Source organism: Batrachochytrium dendrobatidis (assembly GCF_000203795.2).
Source record: "Batrachochytrium dendrobatidis JAM81 unplaced genomic scaffold BATDEscaffold_1, whole genome shotgun sequence".
Classification (NCBI taxonomy): domain Eukaryota; kingdom Fungi; phylum Chytridiomycota; class Chytridiomycetes; order Rhizophydiales; genus Batrachochytrium; species Batrachochytrium dendrobatidis.
This window is the reverse complement of record NW_006281099.1, coordinates 1,910,763-1,926,614: the sequence shown is the minus strand read 5'-3', so window position 1 is coordinate 1,926,614 and position 15,852 is coordinate 1,910,763. Positions and strand designations below refer to the sequence as shown.

The 15,852-nt window shown below is 40.0% G+C and overlaps 7 protein-coding genes across 7 annotated transcripts; 3 read left to right on the top strand and 4 right to left on the bottom strand.

The window, feature by feature from the left end:
• Positions 1 to 690: 690 nt before the first annotated feature.
• BATDEDRAFT_8507 (uncharacterized protein) lies at positions 691 to 1,311 on the top strand (the record flags this gene model as incomplete). The annotated part of the gene is made up of 3 exons (XM_006674949.1): positions 691 to 843; positions 911 to 1,075; positions 1,141 to 1,311. Coding segments are annotated over 3 exons (489 nt in total), but the record flags the coding sequence as incomplete, so codon positions are not given.
• A 24-nt stretch (positions 1,312 to 1,335) lies between these two features.
• BATDEDRAFT_36439 (uncharacterized protein) lies at positions 1,336 to 3,119 on the bottom strand. Its single transcript, XM_006675804.1, has 6 exons — positions 3,031 to 3,119; positions 2,894 to 2,937; positions 2,647 to 2,811; positions 2,427 to 2,467; positions 2,305 to 2,355; positions 1,336 to 2,233 (listed from the first exon to the last, which is right to left on the bottom strand). The coding sequence occupies exons 1-6, from the start codon at positions 3,102 to 3,104 to the stop codon at positions 1,466 to 1,468; spliced, it is 1,143 nt and encodes a 380-aa protein (XP_006675867.1). The 5' UTR covers positions 3,105 to 3,119; the 3' UTR covers positions 1,336 to 1,465.
• A 443-nt stretch (positions 3,120 to 3,562) lies between these two features.
• Positions 3,563 to 6,198, bottom strand: BATDEDRAFT_34075 (uncharacterized protein; the record flags this gene model as incomplete). The annotated part of the gene is made up of 13 exons (XM_006675681.1): positions 3,563 to 3,668; positions 3,924 to 4,253; positions 4,333 to 4,407; positions 4,466 to 4,689; positions 4,771 to 4,875; positions 4,961 to 5,121; positions 5,187 to 5,230; positions 5,330 to 5,385; positions 5,465 to 5,530; positions 5,631 to 5,652; positions 5,782 to 5,810; positions 5,917 to 5,963; positions 6,105 to 6,198. The coding sequence occupies 13 exons, from the start codon at positions 6,196 to 6,198 to the stop codon at positions 3,590 to 3,592; spliced, it is 1,332 nt and encodes a 443-aa protein (XP_006675744.1). The 3' UTR covers positions 3,563 to 3,589.
• A 124-nt stretch (positions 6,199 to 6,322) lies between these two features.
• Positions 6,323 to 8,375, bottom strand: BATDEDRAFT_18403 (uncharacterized protein). Its single transcript, XM_006675111.1, has 4 exons — positions 8,311 to 8,375; positions 7,930 to 7,947; positions 7,539 to 7,837; positions 6,323 to 7,175 (listed from the first exon to the last, which is right to left on the bottom strand). The coding sequence occupies exons 1-4, from the start codon at positions 8,366 to 8,368 to the stop codon at positions 6,393 to 6,395; spliced, it is 1,158 nt and encodes a 385-aa protein (XP_006675174.1). The 5' UTR covers positions 8,369 to 8,375; the 3' UTR covers positions 6,323 to 6,392.
• A 627-nt stretch (positions 8,376 to 9,002) lies between these two features.
• BATDEDRAFT_84797 (uncharacterized protein) lies at positions 9,003 to 10,495 on the top strand. Its single transcript, XM_006676265.1, has 7 exons — positions 9,003 to 9,173; positions 9,410 to 9,461; positions 9,546 to 9,809; positions 9,889 to 9,939; positions 10,032 to 10,128; positions 10,218 to 10,267; positions 10,347 to 10,495. The coding sequence occupies exons 1-7, from the start codon at positions 9,012 to 9,014 to the stop codon at positions 10,457 to 10,459; spliced, it is 789 nt and encodes a 262-aa protein (XP_006676328.1). The 5' UTR covers positions 9,003 to 9,011; the 3' UTR covers positions 10,460 to 10,495.
• Positions 10,496 to 10,883: 388 nt separating this feature from the next.
• BATDEDRAFT_85445 (uncharacterized protein) lies at positions 10,884 to 13,947 on the top strand (the record flags this gene model as incomplete). Its single annotated transcript, XM_006676264.1, has 8 exons — positions 10,884 to 11,196; positions 11,599 to 12,018; positions 12,133 to 12,374; positions 12,447 to 12,492; positions 12,604 to 12,751; positions 12,857 to 12,938; positions 13,198 to 13,521; positions 13,627 to 13,947. The coding sequence occupies 8 exons, from the start codon at positions 10,884 to 10,886 to the stop codon at positions 13,945 to 13,947; spliced, it is 1,896 nt and encodes a 631-aa protein (XP_006676327.1).
• A 161-nt stretch (positions 13,948 to 14,108) lies between these two features.
• BATDEDRAFT_21785 (uncharacterized protein) lies at positions 14,109 to 15,817 on the bottom strand (the record flags this gene model as incomplete). Its single annotated transcript, XM_006675319.1, has 5 exons — positions 14,109 to 14,950; positions 15,033 to 15,362; positions 15,454 to 15,506; positions 15,590 to 15,605; positions 15,700 to 15,817. The coding sequence occupies 5 exons, from the start codon at positions 15,815 to 15,817 to the stop codon at positions 14,109 to 14,111; spliced, it is 1,359 nt and encodes a 452-aa protein (XP_006675382.1).
• Between the last annotated feature and the right edge of the window lie 35 nt (positions 15,818 to 15,852).

Here is a 15,852-nt window from a genome sequence, read left to right as displayed (position 1 = left end):
AAAAATGCTTAATACATGGTAAACAGTCAGTCTGTTTGGATTGTTGTCCGTGTACTGGACAACGTTGTGTCATGAACTGTTTGACAAAGTGTGATTGTATTGTTTGTGGTGATTGGCATGAAAACAATGGTTGTATCACCAAGGCATGCGATTGTTGTTTCCTTGAAGAGTGCGAATGTGTCCAAGTTTTTAAAATATAATTTCTTTAGTTTCATATATTTGTTGGTTGTGTAAAACCAGCCTTTTCATACACTGGTGATGATTGCCAACTGATTTCAATCTATTCTCTGTTCTCATCCTTTTTGTCGATAATCGTGAATGGACAGTTTTGACACGAATTATTTCATGAAAACACTGTTTATTATACTTTGACTCTTGGTATACCATTCTGCGTGAATACAGCTGTAATACATCATGGTAAGCTGAACAACTTGGAATGAAATATAGTCTGTCGGATATGGCTGTGCATGGAGGCCTTTATTGTATTGCATCACAGCAGCAATACAATATACATGTTTTTACTATACACTTGCTCTTGGCATTTGAGCTGTATATAACCAACTTTTTCTGCCACTTTTATAGATACGGTATACTACTGCATGCTTGAAACTTTTACTGTCCTCACTTGGGGTACCATCAAGCCAGTCAGCATAGTTACACATTGAACGCTAATCTGCACCATCACTCCCTATTAGGTTTATTCTTGTACAAAATAGACAGGGAAAAACTAGACTGTCTAAATGGTATACACCGTTTGAAGACGATGAGAAGCTAAAGCTCAAGGCAGAGGTGCATCGACTGGTCGCATCCAGGGACCAAAAATACCAGTCCAATTTCGTCGAAGTAAGCTCAATCTACACTTGGCATTCAAATTCCTTGAACTCATCCATGCCCATTTGGACAACTCTAGTTTAGAAACTACAAGATTGTATATAGGAGATATGCTGGACTGTTTTTTTGTTTTTGTGTCGACACCAATGATAATGAGCTGGCTTGTCTTGAGGCGATCCATTTCTTTGTCGAGGTTTTGGATACGTTTTTCAAGAGTGTGTGCGAGTTGGATCTGGTTTTCAATGTAGGCTTGTACTGTATAGCTTTTGTATTCAGTCCAAATGGGTGTTAATCTGTTTTTGGAGCTAGTTTTATAGAGTCTATGCAATCTTGGACGAGGTGTTCCTTGGCGGCGAGATTCAAGAGATATGGCAAGTTGACGCTCATTCTTTTGTATTGGACAGATGGGCTAACTCGATACATTTGACACTATTTACTTTTGCAGCAAACCTGTTATTCTACAACGATTGGAAATGCTAGAAAGGCTTGAATAAAAAGACATTTCACATTTGGAAAGTTATTGTGTATTTATTTGAAAGAATGAACCAAGATTCAAATAAACCTACACCTAGTGAGTAGTGATAGGATGCTAGTGATTTCAGGTTTTAGTCAGGATATGTTGTTAGTCTGGGAGTTAAAGATTGCCACGCTTGTCCTGCTCCAGTTCAATAGACTCGAAAAGAGCCTTAAAGTTACCAGCACCAAAGCCTTCATGGTTTTTTCTCTGAATAACTTCAATGAAAAGAGTAGGACGATCCTCGACAGGCTTGGTAAAGATTTGCAAAAGGTAGCCATCTTCGTCGTAGTCGACAAGGATCTTGAGTTTTTGGAGAGTGTTCATGTCCTCTGTAACATTCACTTTGGATGTAGAAAGACGCAAGCGCAAGTTGTCATAGTAAGAATCGGGAATTCCTAGGAACTCGACACCACGAGCACGGAGATTGGTGACAGACTCGACAATGTCTTCTGAACGAATAGCAATGTGCTGAACACCTGCACCGCCGTGGTAGTCAACAAACTCTTGAATCTGCGACTTTTTCTTGCCAACGGCAGGCTCGTTGATTGGCATTTTGATCTTTTGATCATAGTCGGTCATGACAATGGACCGGAGAGCACTGTACTCGGTATGCATTTGGGTGTCATCAACAGACCAGAAACGATGAAAATCGAGAAACTTTTCGTACATTTCGCATGCAGGCACCATCTCGTTATCGGGCTGATTGCCAACAACATGGTCAACAAAAAGAAGATTGACTGCAGGCATAAACTTGTTGATGGGGTCAGCGCTAGGGGCAACAAAGCCAGGCAAAAAGCGGCCTGTGTAACCTGTGCGCTGCACAAATGTGTGCTCAACATCACCATAGGTGCCAATGGTAGCCATAATAACAGTACCGTCTGCATCCTATTTGGTTTAGCAGAAGCCGTTAGAGTGGAGCCAGCTGTAAGAATCAATGCTGCAATGATGAAGCTTACCTTTTCCTCCCACGGCTCACGAATAGATCGTGCGCCACGTCCTACTGCTTTCTGTAAATGCATCAACAGGTCCATGCGTTAGTAACCTACATTATGCAATGATTGAGACCAAAGATACATACAGCATAGATTCCTCGAACGTCATCCACTTCAAACGCAACATCTATAAAATAATAAAGCGGTGGATAAGAATGGGTTGTCAATGAGCCATAATGACACAATACAAATCAGGCCGTAGTAGGTAATACATCACATGAGTGTCAGGTCAGCAAAGCGCTTTGTTAAACACAAACGCCCTCATGAACAAGTCACAACATGGTCAGTGGCCAGAAGCAAACGAACCTTTGACTGCGTCGCCATGCAGCGTCAAATGGTCTCCAAAAGTCTGATTGCCTGGGTTAAGCGGTGATTGAAATACAAAAATCACATCCTTCTGAGCAACAGCATGCGATACCATGTCTCGAGAGCCAGTCTCGAGTCCCTTGTACCCAATTGGCTCAAAGCCAACTATTAAATGATCAATAATGAATGCATTCGACAGTTAGCGAGTCATTCATACGGAATAGTCGTCAATAAGAGCGAAGCTTACATCTAGAAATATAGTAGGCAGCAGCCTGCTTGGCATTTCCAACCCTTTGGAATAGTGAGCACATTCAAGAAACATATCAGCATCATAGGTTAGTAATCAAATAATGGAGCAATCCGCAGCCTCTTGTTGTGTATTACCAAAAAGTAAGATGGTCGAATCCATGGTAGCGACCAACGGCGGGACGGGGTCCATTGTTTTCGTAAGAAGTCATGATGGCTATTCAAGAATAGACTAAAGATATTGGGTGAAATTGGAGTCAAGAATGCTATTTATAGTAAAAAAGCAATTCCGAAACGGTCAAGAACAAACCGGAGAAAATGGCGAATTGCTATCACTCGATGCCATCAACTCGGTATTACGACTCGTTTGGGAACTCTTTTCGGACTGTCATTACCACCGACTCACTGTAATGTCAGACATTCAAGCATACTGCCAGGCTAATCTCATATGTCTTGCGTTGCTCACTTACTCTACTCTAGTGCGGATAAACCGATGCTAAACTATCCAACATCTACAATCCAGTCGGTTATCGATTGCCGACCAATTGGTGCTGGAGTCGCAAGTACCTATTACTCTCCCTGATTGATCCACAATAGCCGCAGGTCTTGCCATTTCATCGCGATGGCCTCGACTTATTTTCCAACTTGGTCTGACATCAGTTGATTCAATGCACACTAAAACATAGCTGCTTGTAGTTTATTTGCGGTTGTTACGGACATAATCGGCAACTGCATCCATATACTCCTCAGAATTGACATAGTGGGATCGCTTCATGCTATTGGTATACATTCAGTTTTGATAGCAAGTTGCGCATGATCCAAAGTCGATGGAAAAATAAGTGGCCAGTGTTTTCAAAGTTAATAGTTAGATCATTACTGGTTCCGCCAAATCAACCACCCCAGTCACCATTAATACTTTAGCACATGAACGGTCGGGCACATTCAGACATCTGTTCCAGTTGTCATAAAATAGCCATGTTTTCCACCTGGATCTTTGAATGGGTGAAAATACTCGACAATATAAAACTTACTCGGTGCCATGTAAAGCCAATGCAAGATCCTTGGTCATTATTCCACCTTCAACAGTCTTGATGCATGCCTGCTCGACAAGGTCGCAAAATGCAGTCAGCTCTGGATTGTTATCCAGCTTGGCACGGTGAGCCAAGCCCCTCGTCCATGCAAATATACTTGCAATGGAGTTGGTGCTCGTTTCTTTACCCTTTTGATGCTCTCGATAATGCCGAGTAACTGTACCGTGCGCAGCCTCCGACTCGAGTGTTTTTCCATCTGGCGTAACCAGAATAGATGTCATAAGTCCAAGCGATCCAAATCCTTGGGCTACAATGTCCGACTGCACGTCTCTATTGTTCATGTACGGGTTTACAAGTCACAATGTGTTTACTAAACCTTGTCACTACCGATATGTTCGTCACCACTTACCCATCATAGTTTTTGCACGCCCATACAAATCCGCCGGCCGATTTGAGTGCTTGTGCAACCATATCGTCAATCAATCTGTCAAGCCAAAGTCAGTATTTTGAAACTTGCCTATAAAAGTGTGCAATCAGCTCACCTGTGCTCATACCAAATACCTAGAGCCTTGAACTTGTCAGCATACTGTTTCTGATAGATTTCTTCAAAAATATCCTTGAATCGGCCATCGTATTTTTTGAGAATCGTGTTCTTGGTGGACAGATACATGGGCTGTTTCTTTGATAGTGCCAATTCAAAGCAGCTTTGTGCAAAGCCCTTAATGGACGAATCAATGTTGTACATGGCCATACCAACTCCAGCAGACTTTCGTGATATACAGGCAATGAGTCGTCAAGTTTGGTGATTGCGATACATAAAAACCTATATGTACGTTTATGACTGTACCTTGAAATTGTATACATGCAATGTACGAGGTGGATTTTTTGAATCGGGTGTGAATACAATATCAAATCTCCCAGGCTCATCCACTACAAAGTCGGTAGACCGATACTACAATACACATTCAGCAGTATCCTATTAAACAGATTGTAAAGCACCACGCTACAATATAGCAAAAGGCAGTTTCAAATGATACCTGATCACCAAATGCATGGCGGCCAATGATGATGGGATGTGTCCAGGTTGGAATAATACGAGGCACATTTGAAATAAGGACAGGCTCACGAAACACCGTGCCGCCAAGAATATTACGAATCGTACCATTGGGGCTTTTCCACATCTGCTTGAGACCGAATTCTATTGACAAACATCAATATTCAACTTGACTTGATATTTTTACATGTGTATGGTTTACATTTTACCTTTTACACGAGCCTCGTCGGGTGTAATTGTGGCACATTTGATGCTGTTGTATGAAAAATATAATTAGATCATATCACGACTGGCAGTCTACTCACTCGGTATCAATCGATTGCTTGAAATCCGTTCAATATATAAGACATACCCAACATTGTATTTTTGGATTGCTTCAGCAGCATCAATAGTAACCTGATCCATGGTCTATTTGATCCAACAATATGTAATAGATGAGCAAAACAGACTTTAGACACGGATCCAACGATACTAAACGTAAAACTACCTTGTCTCGATGCTGTATTCCAAGGTCAAAGTATTTGAGATCCACAGCGACATTTGGAAAAATCAACTACCAATCAATTGAAATCCATCCAAACTAATAGTGAGTTGGAACAGTCGCGCATCAATAGAAAAAACCATGGCTCAGTTTGAACTTTCAAATGCTTTACCTTTTCTTTGATCCATTTCCAGCTGTCAAGAGCAATCCATGGCATCCATAGTTTATGGCAAGCAACACATGATTAGTATATTGCATTATATATGCTACAGATCATGTAAATCTGTAGCAGAATACAAAAGTTGGGATTCAATTTCACTTGCATGATCCTGGTCATTTCATCACCATCCAGCTACCCATTCACCATATGCGCAATAGTCAGATTAGTATGGTTTACAGCTCGATCAAGACTCGAAACAAGAGTCAGGGAGTAGAAACCACAGGTTGTAAAGATATACCTCGACCACAGGATTCTTGACTTGGATTTTGGCTGGCAGACTGGCAACTATTACAGTATGAATAGATCGACACCATCGATTATTCAAGTTATAATGTATATTCGTTCAATACAAAATGATTGTACGCTGGTTTTGATCATATTCTTGGTTTGTTTGCAACTTGACTAGTGGTCAAGAAAAGAACTTACAATGACGATAACCAATTGATGCATGGGCTGCATTCAAAAGAACCGAGCGAGTAGCGGGGCATCGTACACTCAAACGGGATGCAGCTCGAATCATTGTTTTCGAGTAAAATTATCAATTGAATTTTATCAGGCAATCACCATTCAACCCTGCTTTCAATCTACAAGATCTCCATCTCATAAAACCATCATCTCCATCCAACCCTAATCAACTCGTTATTACACAATAAAATAAGAATATGCTTCGTGTTTACTACGTTCAAGTCATGAAAATACAATGCTGAAAGCCGTTCAAAACTTGAGAGTCTTGGGCTGCTCCCAGGTGAACTCTGAGCGACCAAAATGACCGTACTTGGCCGTCTCGCGATAAATGGGTTTGAAAAGATCAAGCTCCTTTACAATTGCACCGGGACGAAGATCAAAGTTCTGCTTGATAATGTGGAGAAGCTCCTCGTTAGTCTTTTTACCAGTGCCGTATGTATCAATGTAGACAGAGGTGGGCTCGGCAACACCAATGGCATACGAAAACTGAACAAGGCAGCGACGAGCAAGACCAGCAGCAACAATAGACTTGGAAACCCAACGGGCAGTGTATGCAGCAGAACGATCAACCTTGGACCAGTCCTTACCAGAGAAAGCACCACCACCGTGAGCACCCCAACCACCATAAGTGTCGACAATAATCTTACGGCCAGTAACACCAGCATCACCCTGAGGTCCACCAATAATGAAACGGCCAGAGGGCTGCAAGTGATAGATGGTCTTGTCGTCAAGGTATTTGGCAGGAATGACGGTTTTGACGACCTTTTCAAGAAGTTCCTTCTGAAGATCAGCAAGAGCAATCTCGGGAGCGTGTTGGGTGGAAATGACAACAGTGTGGACGCGCTGGGGGACGGGGACTCCATCAATGGTCTTGTACTCGACAGTGACCTGGGTCTTGGAGTCGGGACGCAACCAGCCGAGAACACCGTTGTTACGGAGCTCAGTCATCTTGATGTTGAGCTTGTGCGCAAGCATGATGGTGAGAGGCATGAGCTCAGGGGTTTCGTCAGTAGCATAGCCGAACATGATACCCTATAGCATACCAGAATGCGTAAATAACAATACTCAAAGATTGCCATGGAAAACAGCCAGTCTTATGGGATCTGGTCTCACTGTGATTGTGTAATATATGGCTATGCCAAAAAGGAGAAAGGAAGGCTCAAAAGATCACAAGTTCAAAACCATAGCTGATTGCTATGGATCTATAATGAACATTATGATTAAAAGAATTGAGAATGCTGTTGAAATAGCAGTCAATTCTTGGTAGGAAAGCGCAATGAATATTCAATTATTGCCTATTTCGGAACAAAATACTATTACAGGATACAAATTCCATGCTGACTGCGGGTGCAAATTGTGATCAGCATCCTGAGCAAAAAAATAATATATTCTCACCTGGTCACCAGCACCAATCTTTTCAATATCAGTACCCGACTGAACAAGGCCACCAGCAATATCTGGAGATTGCTGTTCAATGGCAACAAGAACATTGCAGGTCTTGTAGTCAAAGCCCTTTGCAGAGTCATCGTAACCAATCTGCTTGATGGTCTCACGAATGATCTTCTGGTAATCAAGTTTGGCAGAGGTGGTGATTTCACCAAGAACCATGATCATACCAGTCTTGGCAGCAGTCTCACAGGCAACACGGGAGAACTTGTCCTCGGTAAGACAGGCATCTAGGATAGCATCGGACACTGAATACAGTTTGAAATGTGGAGCAGGAAGAGTTGATTAGTAAGCAACCTCGTGATCAACGAATCCATCATATACTCAAAACAGTAGTTACCTTGGTCACAGATTTTGTCTGTCAAGTAGAACGGTGCACACAATAGCAAGAATAAACAGAATAAAGTCAGTACATGTATTACCAAGAGACAATTGGGTGTATTATAAAGCACGATGTTGAACAGCATAGATCAAACCACCCAACAAATTATTAGATAATGCAAAGATTGTTCAGCCAGTAGTAACATAGAATCATCTTGATGGTGAGATGGTTACAACAAGTGCCTTGTCAAAAATGCAATTGCATTCAGCAAGGCATTTTTAGTGATCTAGATATTTGCAAAGAGAATACTAAATTCCATAAATGCTAGTGGCTGAACCCAATTCACAAGATGCCATCCAAGTTTACAGGTTGAGAGCACTAAATAGTCCGAATACCTACCGGGATGACCTTCACCGACGGACTCGGACGTGAACAGGAAAGTTTCTCCTTCAGGCATATTGATAAGACTGGCGTGGTAGAAAAAAGACAAGATCAGATCGAGTGTTATGAATGCAATTTATAGTTTTTTAACGAAACTGCGCCATTCCTGCTAATTGTGTTTAGCAATGGCTTACTAATCAAACTGTTGTTTTGCTATGCTGTGTCTAGAATACAGCTTGATTACCATCAATAACGCTATGCTTGGATATCACACCATTTCTACAAGACTACAATGGCACAATAATGGTCTTTAAGCATATGCCGTTTAAATTTCAATGCTTTGAAAAGTTATTCATGCTATACAGCCATGACTTGAAATAGTGCATGCAGACACTTGCACAATCCGACTATTTTAAACCAATTTATATCCGACTAAATTCAAACTCGGAGTATTAGACCAATCATTTCGATTAAAGTATAGATCTGCAGCAAAATAAAACCCAATCCATGCAAATATAGTTAAATCTCATCCGAATCATCACTATTCCAGTTGCATTCAGCCAGATCCCAGCGTTGTTGCTGAATTGACTACAATTCCCAAGCCAGTGTGTTGTTTTGAACTGATAAATTTAAAATAAATCACGTGATTATTTATTTTGAACTTCACTTACTCGGTTACCGATCAATACCAAACTGCAACCTAAACCAATAGCTTCAGAATGCACAGTGGAATGCCTCATCACCCTAGCGGAGGAGTCGGTATGATGCCTCGTACTATGGGTGCTGGAGTTTTACCTATTCCTGGTATGATGCATGGAGCTGTGCCTCATGGAATGGGCTTTAAAGGACAACGCACTCCAAAAGCTCCTCCACCAACTACCGTATGTAGTATATCTGACCGATTCCTAATCCTATGCAACTATGGATATCTCTTGCATAACTTGGCTTGTGATATGAATATCCATTGGTGCCAATTTTTTGTAAAAATCGCAGCTGGCGAGAATAAACCAACTATAGCTGGATAATAAAGCCAATTGACATCAGCTTTAAATGCATATTGGACTGGATAAACGTGATTCACAACGCATCTAATAGATTGATTATTTTATGAATATAGCCTCAGCCAACACTTTATGTTCGTAATCTAAGAGAAACTCGCAATCTTACAGGTACAGGATATCATTCGATCGAATCTATATTTGTAAAACGTTTAGGCGTTGATACTTACAACCCATTGTATAACTCCTGTCTAGCACTCAAGACTGCACTTTCCACAGTATTCTCAAAGTATGGAGATATTTTAGATATTAAAGTCAAGCGTAATGTTGGACATCGTGGCCAAGCGTTTGTCTCTTTTCAAACTGTAGAATCTGCCGTAAAGGCAAAAGAAGAAGTGAATGGGTTTCCACTATTTAATAGACCAATGGACATTCAGTTTGCACGGGAACAATCGTTTGCTGTCAGTGTGTTGGCTGGAACTGTTGAAGAACACAAGCGGAAACGCAAGGAAATGCTTAGTGAGAACCCCAGATATTGCTCAACAATCGCTTTAATATCATGTTTATTTATTTTGTGGAATTACTATTTTTTAATTAGAAGAGCGCAGTGCATTTGATGCAAGTGAGGCTTCGCGAAAGAAACAAAAGTGTAAGTGACCTTTGATCAGATGTTTAATCATTGCTTCCAATTACGTATCTATTGTTTCTGATAATTCATTACACTGTTGAACATTACTATAGCCAATTCGGAGGAGTCTTTGCCTCCAAACAGCATTCTTTTTATCCAAAATTTGCCAACAGATATCACGAATGCTTCATTGTCTGCGTTATTCAACCAGTGCGTATACGATGCATTCTTATGTTGTGATTAGGTGCGATTAGATTTACTGACTTGTTTTGCTGCAAATTCCATTAATGTGTTTTCAGGTTTCCTGGTTTCAAAGAAGTGCGTCTTGTTCCTGGACGAAGTGATATTGGTGAGTTTACTGATTTTGTTACGACTCGATGGTTTTTATGCACACTTTGGATTACTGATGATATTTGATGGTATTTTAGCCTTTGTTGAATACCATAATGAGATGCATTCTGCTATAGCCAAGCAGGCCTTGCATGGATATCGGCTACTTCCTGAGCAAGAAGAAATCAAAGTTACTTTTGCCAAAAAATAAACCATTTGATATGATTCTGTTTGAGTCTGGCATGTTAGTATTGAGAATATATGAACTGATTTGCATGGCAGGTTTGCGTGTTTTATTTTGGTCTAGCTATATCACCTAGTAGTATATCTAGCTTTTCAAACATGGTTTGGCACTGTAGTTGAATGGCAATAGAACGCCAGGATATAAAGCAAGCAGATGGACAATTGGCCAATTGGCCAATTTTTGATTAGATAAAGCTGTTCATGAATTTGAGCGCATACTTGGCAGGTATGTTTCAACAAACATCTGTCAAATTTCATTTTTACGGATCTAGTTTCAACACTCCTTTGCTCAAACAACTCAGCCGGTGTGTTTGCTATAATAGATCCACAATAGGCCATATATACCTTTTTATATCAGCATAACACATACGCGGAAACACCTTCATTCACCAATGGACAGCACTATCCCATGCGTTCGTATGAATGACACAGAAGAAACATTAACTGAAAGTATTACATCCTCTACTGTTTCGCGAAATTCAACTCAAACTAAAGGTGCTGACCCATCAGCTATAAGGTCAATGCTAGGGGTTAAACCAGGCAACCGCTCAGGACTTTCGTCTCCTGGAGAGCTTCGCCGCATGTATACAGTAACAAAACAGTCGAGCATGCTAATGGGCGTTTTAAAAGGTGCTGGAGAAGGCATTAGCGCTGCTAGCAGTACCTATAATACCCCCAATGGCTCAGATTCAAGTGTCGCGACTGGTACGTGATTTCATTCTTGATATGCCTTGATTCGACTATTTTTATAGCCAAATATAATCCAGTTCCCATGTTGTAATATATTACAAAAAACAAGTACTCGGCTTATCTTTAAAAAGAAATGGCCATGTTAGAGCTGGCCACAGTTAGCTCGGCTATACAATGGCTATTTGTTAATATCTTGACCCTTGTCTAATTTGCTCCGCTCCACATGCATCTTTACTAAATCCATATACATAGCCAGCATAGCCACATGGCATGTGCCATCAGGTCTTTTTAGACGCATTGTTATCAACTGGCGTTATTTCCCTAGTTTCAGTACTAACATAGATTCTAATGATTCGTATTGTATTTTCTGGACACTGACACGACTTTAACAATGCCATATATTCAATGCAAACCTAGATTCGAACGTTCAAGACATTGGTCTTCCGTTACGAAATGAATGCTTGACTGGCTCTATACCCATTCTGTACACTGCTTCAAACGATTCATCTGGCCAAGGAACACCACTAAACGCCAAATCTCGTAAGCGTGAAAGTTCCATGGCATCCTCACTGAGTGGATTAAACACCAGTCCATCTGGGAAATTTACTCCAACACAGATTGGTCGCCATAAACCTTCAAATAGCAATTCCATAACTCAAAGTGCCAGTCAGCCTACATTGGTATTGAGTAATCCCGAGTTGAACATGGATATTTTTGACTCGAAATATCTGGCAGAAACACAAAAGCTGATACCCGAAATGGATATTTTGGGCCAATCCAAAATAAGAGACACATGGAGTGCAATAAAACAAAAGCGGATGGAGATGTTAGAAACAGGTACGTGATTAAATGATCAACACTGACCATACAGGCTTTGTAAAAGTCGTTGAACTATACGTGCATGCCGTTTTAACAACAATTGTCAATTGCCTATACTTTGTGAAAAACCAGTGCTTGCTAAAATATCCCATCCAGTCCTGGGCATCCAACAAAAAAAGAAAATGCTATCTATTTCAAAATATACAATGAGTTTCGCCGGATCTGATATATTTGACTGGCTTGTTGCCAACTGCAGATTTTTGGTCAAAGAGGAAGCACTGAAATTTGCACAAGAACTGATGGATTGTGGATATTTGATATCCACCGAACACGTTGAAAAATTCGATGCTTATGCATCTCAATACGTTATTCAGGTATGCAGCATGTGTTGGATAGTTTTAAACTTGTTCAAGTGGAGACTGACGCTTATTTATTGTCGAGCCTAGCATCCAGCATTTTGGCCTACGCGTGGTGGTTTACCTAATGATTATGGTAAATATGGCTGTAGATTTAGTATCGAGGCATTTCTGAATATGCTTTAACGCACTATACTAAACCCAAGTGATGGTTGCTTGAATGTACTGACTGTTTTGTAAACAATAGACTATACAGTCAATTTGCTCAAAAGAGGATTACGCAACAATATTAGAGATATATTAAAGTTTTACGAAGAGGAAAGATTGGATATACTCAGGAAATCGTACCATACTGTGTGGTATGAAATGGAGGGCAAAGCCTTATTTGAGCTCAAGTAAGTTGCTCAAGCCACTGCTTAAAGCTTCAATGATCCAGTGTATCATTTCCAAAGCTAGATTGCATTATATTTAAACTGACTATATTTTGATGTTAAACTTAGGCATGAGAAAGGCATGAAGGCGGGTGATCGAAGGATGTTCAGAGTTCAAGAAGCTGCATTTTGGAGACTTCACAGATCTGCAGTAAATATTTGATTGCGTTGAATTTGATGGTTCAAAGTCTCAATTTGCGTCAGACTTACTTTTGAATGTTTACGCTTTATAATCTAGACTCCTGGCGTACCAAAAATGTTTTCAGACGAATCAAAAGATGCTGAACACAAGACTGATAGATACACCGAGACTGAATATTGCGCAAGTTTTATTTCTTTTCAACCTTGTAGAATTATTGAAGCATTTGACTTTGCGTGACTGGTATTAATAATTGATGAAAAATATATAGGATTCATTGACAGAAAAAGAACAACTTAAATTTCTCGAAAGAAAACTGGAACAGCTTCAAGTATCAGTCACTCAAAACAGACTCAAAATCTCCGAGACTTGTAAAAGTATTGTACATCGATGCAATATTTTTAAAGCAGTTGATGCTATGCTTAGCGCGTGTTCTAACCCATGGATTCAAGACGATCCATTATTATGGGATGTGGTGCGCACCACCCCTAGACGATGTGATGTAGTCTTGTGGTGTTACTCTTTGGAGAATTTACTAAACGATCCTTTAGGCTTAAAATACTTTAACGATTTTCTAGCAAAAGAGTTTTCACAGGTATGTATTAGTGGTGCTTCTAACGCTACTACCTTTATAACGGTCATTCACTGTTTAGAAAATGCATTTATAATTTGATGTGAATAAAATGCACAACTATTTTAGGAAAACTTGCATTTTTATCTGAAATGCCGCGGCATGGGCGAGGCAGCATCCAACAAAGAATTCAGCGACCGCGCCATACTCACTTACCTTCAATTCATCAAAGTAGGTTCACCAAACGAACTTAACATTAATTCTAATACCCGATTGGCCATTTCCGCCATTTTTGAACCAAAGGACAGTCCCCCACCAACAAAAATTCCGTTTGATTGCTTTGATGATGCATGCGAGCATGTGTTTGCACTAATGGCCAAAGACTCCTACTCAAGATTCTGCAACTCGGACACTATTCAAGCTCTTTTGGAAAATTCCCCAGTTATATAACATATTTCAGTTTTTTATCAAATACATAGCCGAGACTTTAAACAGTTGCTGCTTGAGATATTTCAAAAAATTGAGGTATTAGTTTATTTGAACTAAAATGGAGCATACCATTAATTATAAAAATCATAGAGTAGCATATACATTAAATTAAGGTTTAGCACTTATTTTGGAATAAGGTGTAGTGACTGGGCATGAACATCAAGATTTGTAAGTCTTGGCATTTCAAATGTGCGAATATTTCGTCTTTTTGGCCCTAAAATGCGCTGACCAGGAGAACTTGGCAAACCAGGATTAGCTATAGATTGACTTGCACTTGAGTTTGAATGTTTAGGATATAAAGGTTCTGCAGCTTGGGCATACCCATACAGAGATCCATTGACACTCAGGGACTGCAGATTGGCTAAAAAAGAACCCTCTGACAATTTCGGCGCTTTTCTAATGACCGGTTTTGAGATTGACGGTTGATCAAGTTCAATTTTAGCATGTCTTTCAACAATGAGAGTGGGTGCTGCGTTTGTAATGGACAACAAGGGCTGGATTTTTGCAGTATCGCCTGTATTGGCTTTCGTTTGTCTGATGTCCATTTTAGCTGATATAGTCTGTGTCTTGAAACTTATTTTTGTATTCGCTTTTGGTACAAGCTGATGAATTGATACAGATCTAACACTATTGTTATCAGAGTGGGTTGTATTGGATCCAAGGATCATCAAGTTAAGATCAGAGTCTCCTACAGAATGCTCCGAGTCGCGTAAAACAGTCATTCGATTGTTTGTATTCATGCTTAAAAGTCCTCTAGAGCATTTTTTTGTTCCAGAAAGATATTTTCGTGTAGGTTTTAAAGAATTCGTAGCATTTGCACCATACAAGGCACTTTTGTATATTGGTGCACTTGTATCTGGCTTTAGGCTCATTTCATCCAACCTTTCTTCACTTTTCGATACATTGTAATATGCAGCTAGTCCACATTTAGGACATACAGTTCTCTGATGCAGTAACCATCGATCTAAAAATATATTGACAGTATGAGGGTTGAAATTAATCTAGTGTCAAAATCTCCCGCAAGTGATTGTAGAAAGTAAACATACCTATGCAGGGCTGATGAAATCCATGACCACACGAGATTTGTCGAACAAGCTCGCCATATCCAATTTTAACTTGACACACACCACACATTCCATCGGCTCCTTCTCCAAGTCTTACTCGCTCCTTATCTTTTGGTCCTTTGATTTGAATCAATGGAAACGAGTTGATAATATGTAAAGGAATAGACCCCTGTTGCTGAGGCTTATCCAATATCAATAGAATTTCGTAATCTTTTTCTACCAGTTCACGTTGCTCTAACGATGCAACAATATTAGATGGAAGGATAGGCGCGACAACTCGTTCTGATTGAAACAACTTGCTAATTTTACTAGCTTTATGTTTAAATGCATGTTGGCTATGTGAATTGACACCGGGTTAGTGGACATGCTTAGTATTGATATATAGCTGAAGTTTGATTCTAACCACACTTGCCTGTGAGCGCCTGTTTTGAAACACTTGTCGCAAAGTTGAACATCCTATGTTTAAACAAGTGTCAAGTTTGACAAGATTTCATACTAAAATAAAGTATCTCATATAACTGTGTATTCTAATCACTTACACTACACATGGTACACCTAAGCAACACATCATGTTTTAGTGATTGCTAATTACTGGATCAAAAAGCGAAACTTGTATAGAGGATCCATACATTGCTCACAAATCACTTACAAATGAAGATTTCCAGATATTGGTGATATGCTGCATTCTTTACAGCACGATCCATGATGTATATATGAACTTGAATCTTTTCCAGCCCTGTGTCGGTTTCTAATCCCAAACTTGTCATTTGTTGAGCAAAAGATTGCTTTGAGGTCTTCAATA

Coding starts and splice junctions, on each gene's coding strand:
- BATDEDRAFT_36439 (XM_006675804.1), bottom strand. CDS start 3,104: ATGACTTCTTACGAAAACAATGGACCCCGTCCCGCCGTTGGTCGCTAC. Junction 2,468..2,646: donor GCATGGCGACGCAGTCAAAG/GTTCGTTTGCTT, acceptor ATTATTTTATAG/ATGTTGCGTTTGAAGTGGAT. Junction 2,234..2,304: donor GTGAGCCGTGGGAGGAAAAG/GTAAGCTTCATC, acceptor TAAACCAAATAG/GATGCAGACGGTACTGTTAT.
- BATDEDRAFT_18403 (XM_006675111.1), bottom strand. CDS start 8,368: ATGCCTGAAGGAGAAACTTTCCTGTTCACGTCCGAGTCCGTCGGTGAA. Junction 7,176..7,538: donor AGATTGGTGCTGGTGACCAG/GTGAGAATATAT, acceptor GGTATGCTATAG/GGTATCATGTTCGGCTATGC.
- BATDEDRAFT_84797 (XM_006676265.1), top strand. CDS start 9,012: ATGCACAGTGGAATGCCTCATCACCCTAGCGGAGGAGTCGGTATGATG. Junction 9,174..9,409: donor AAGCTCCTCCACCAACTACC/GTATGTAGTATA, acceptor TTATGAATATAG/CCTCAGCCAACACTTTATGT. Junction 9,940..10,031: donor TTCGCGAAAGAAACAAAAGT/GTAAGTGACCTT, acceptor ACATTACTATAG/CCAATTCGGAGGAGTCTTTG.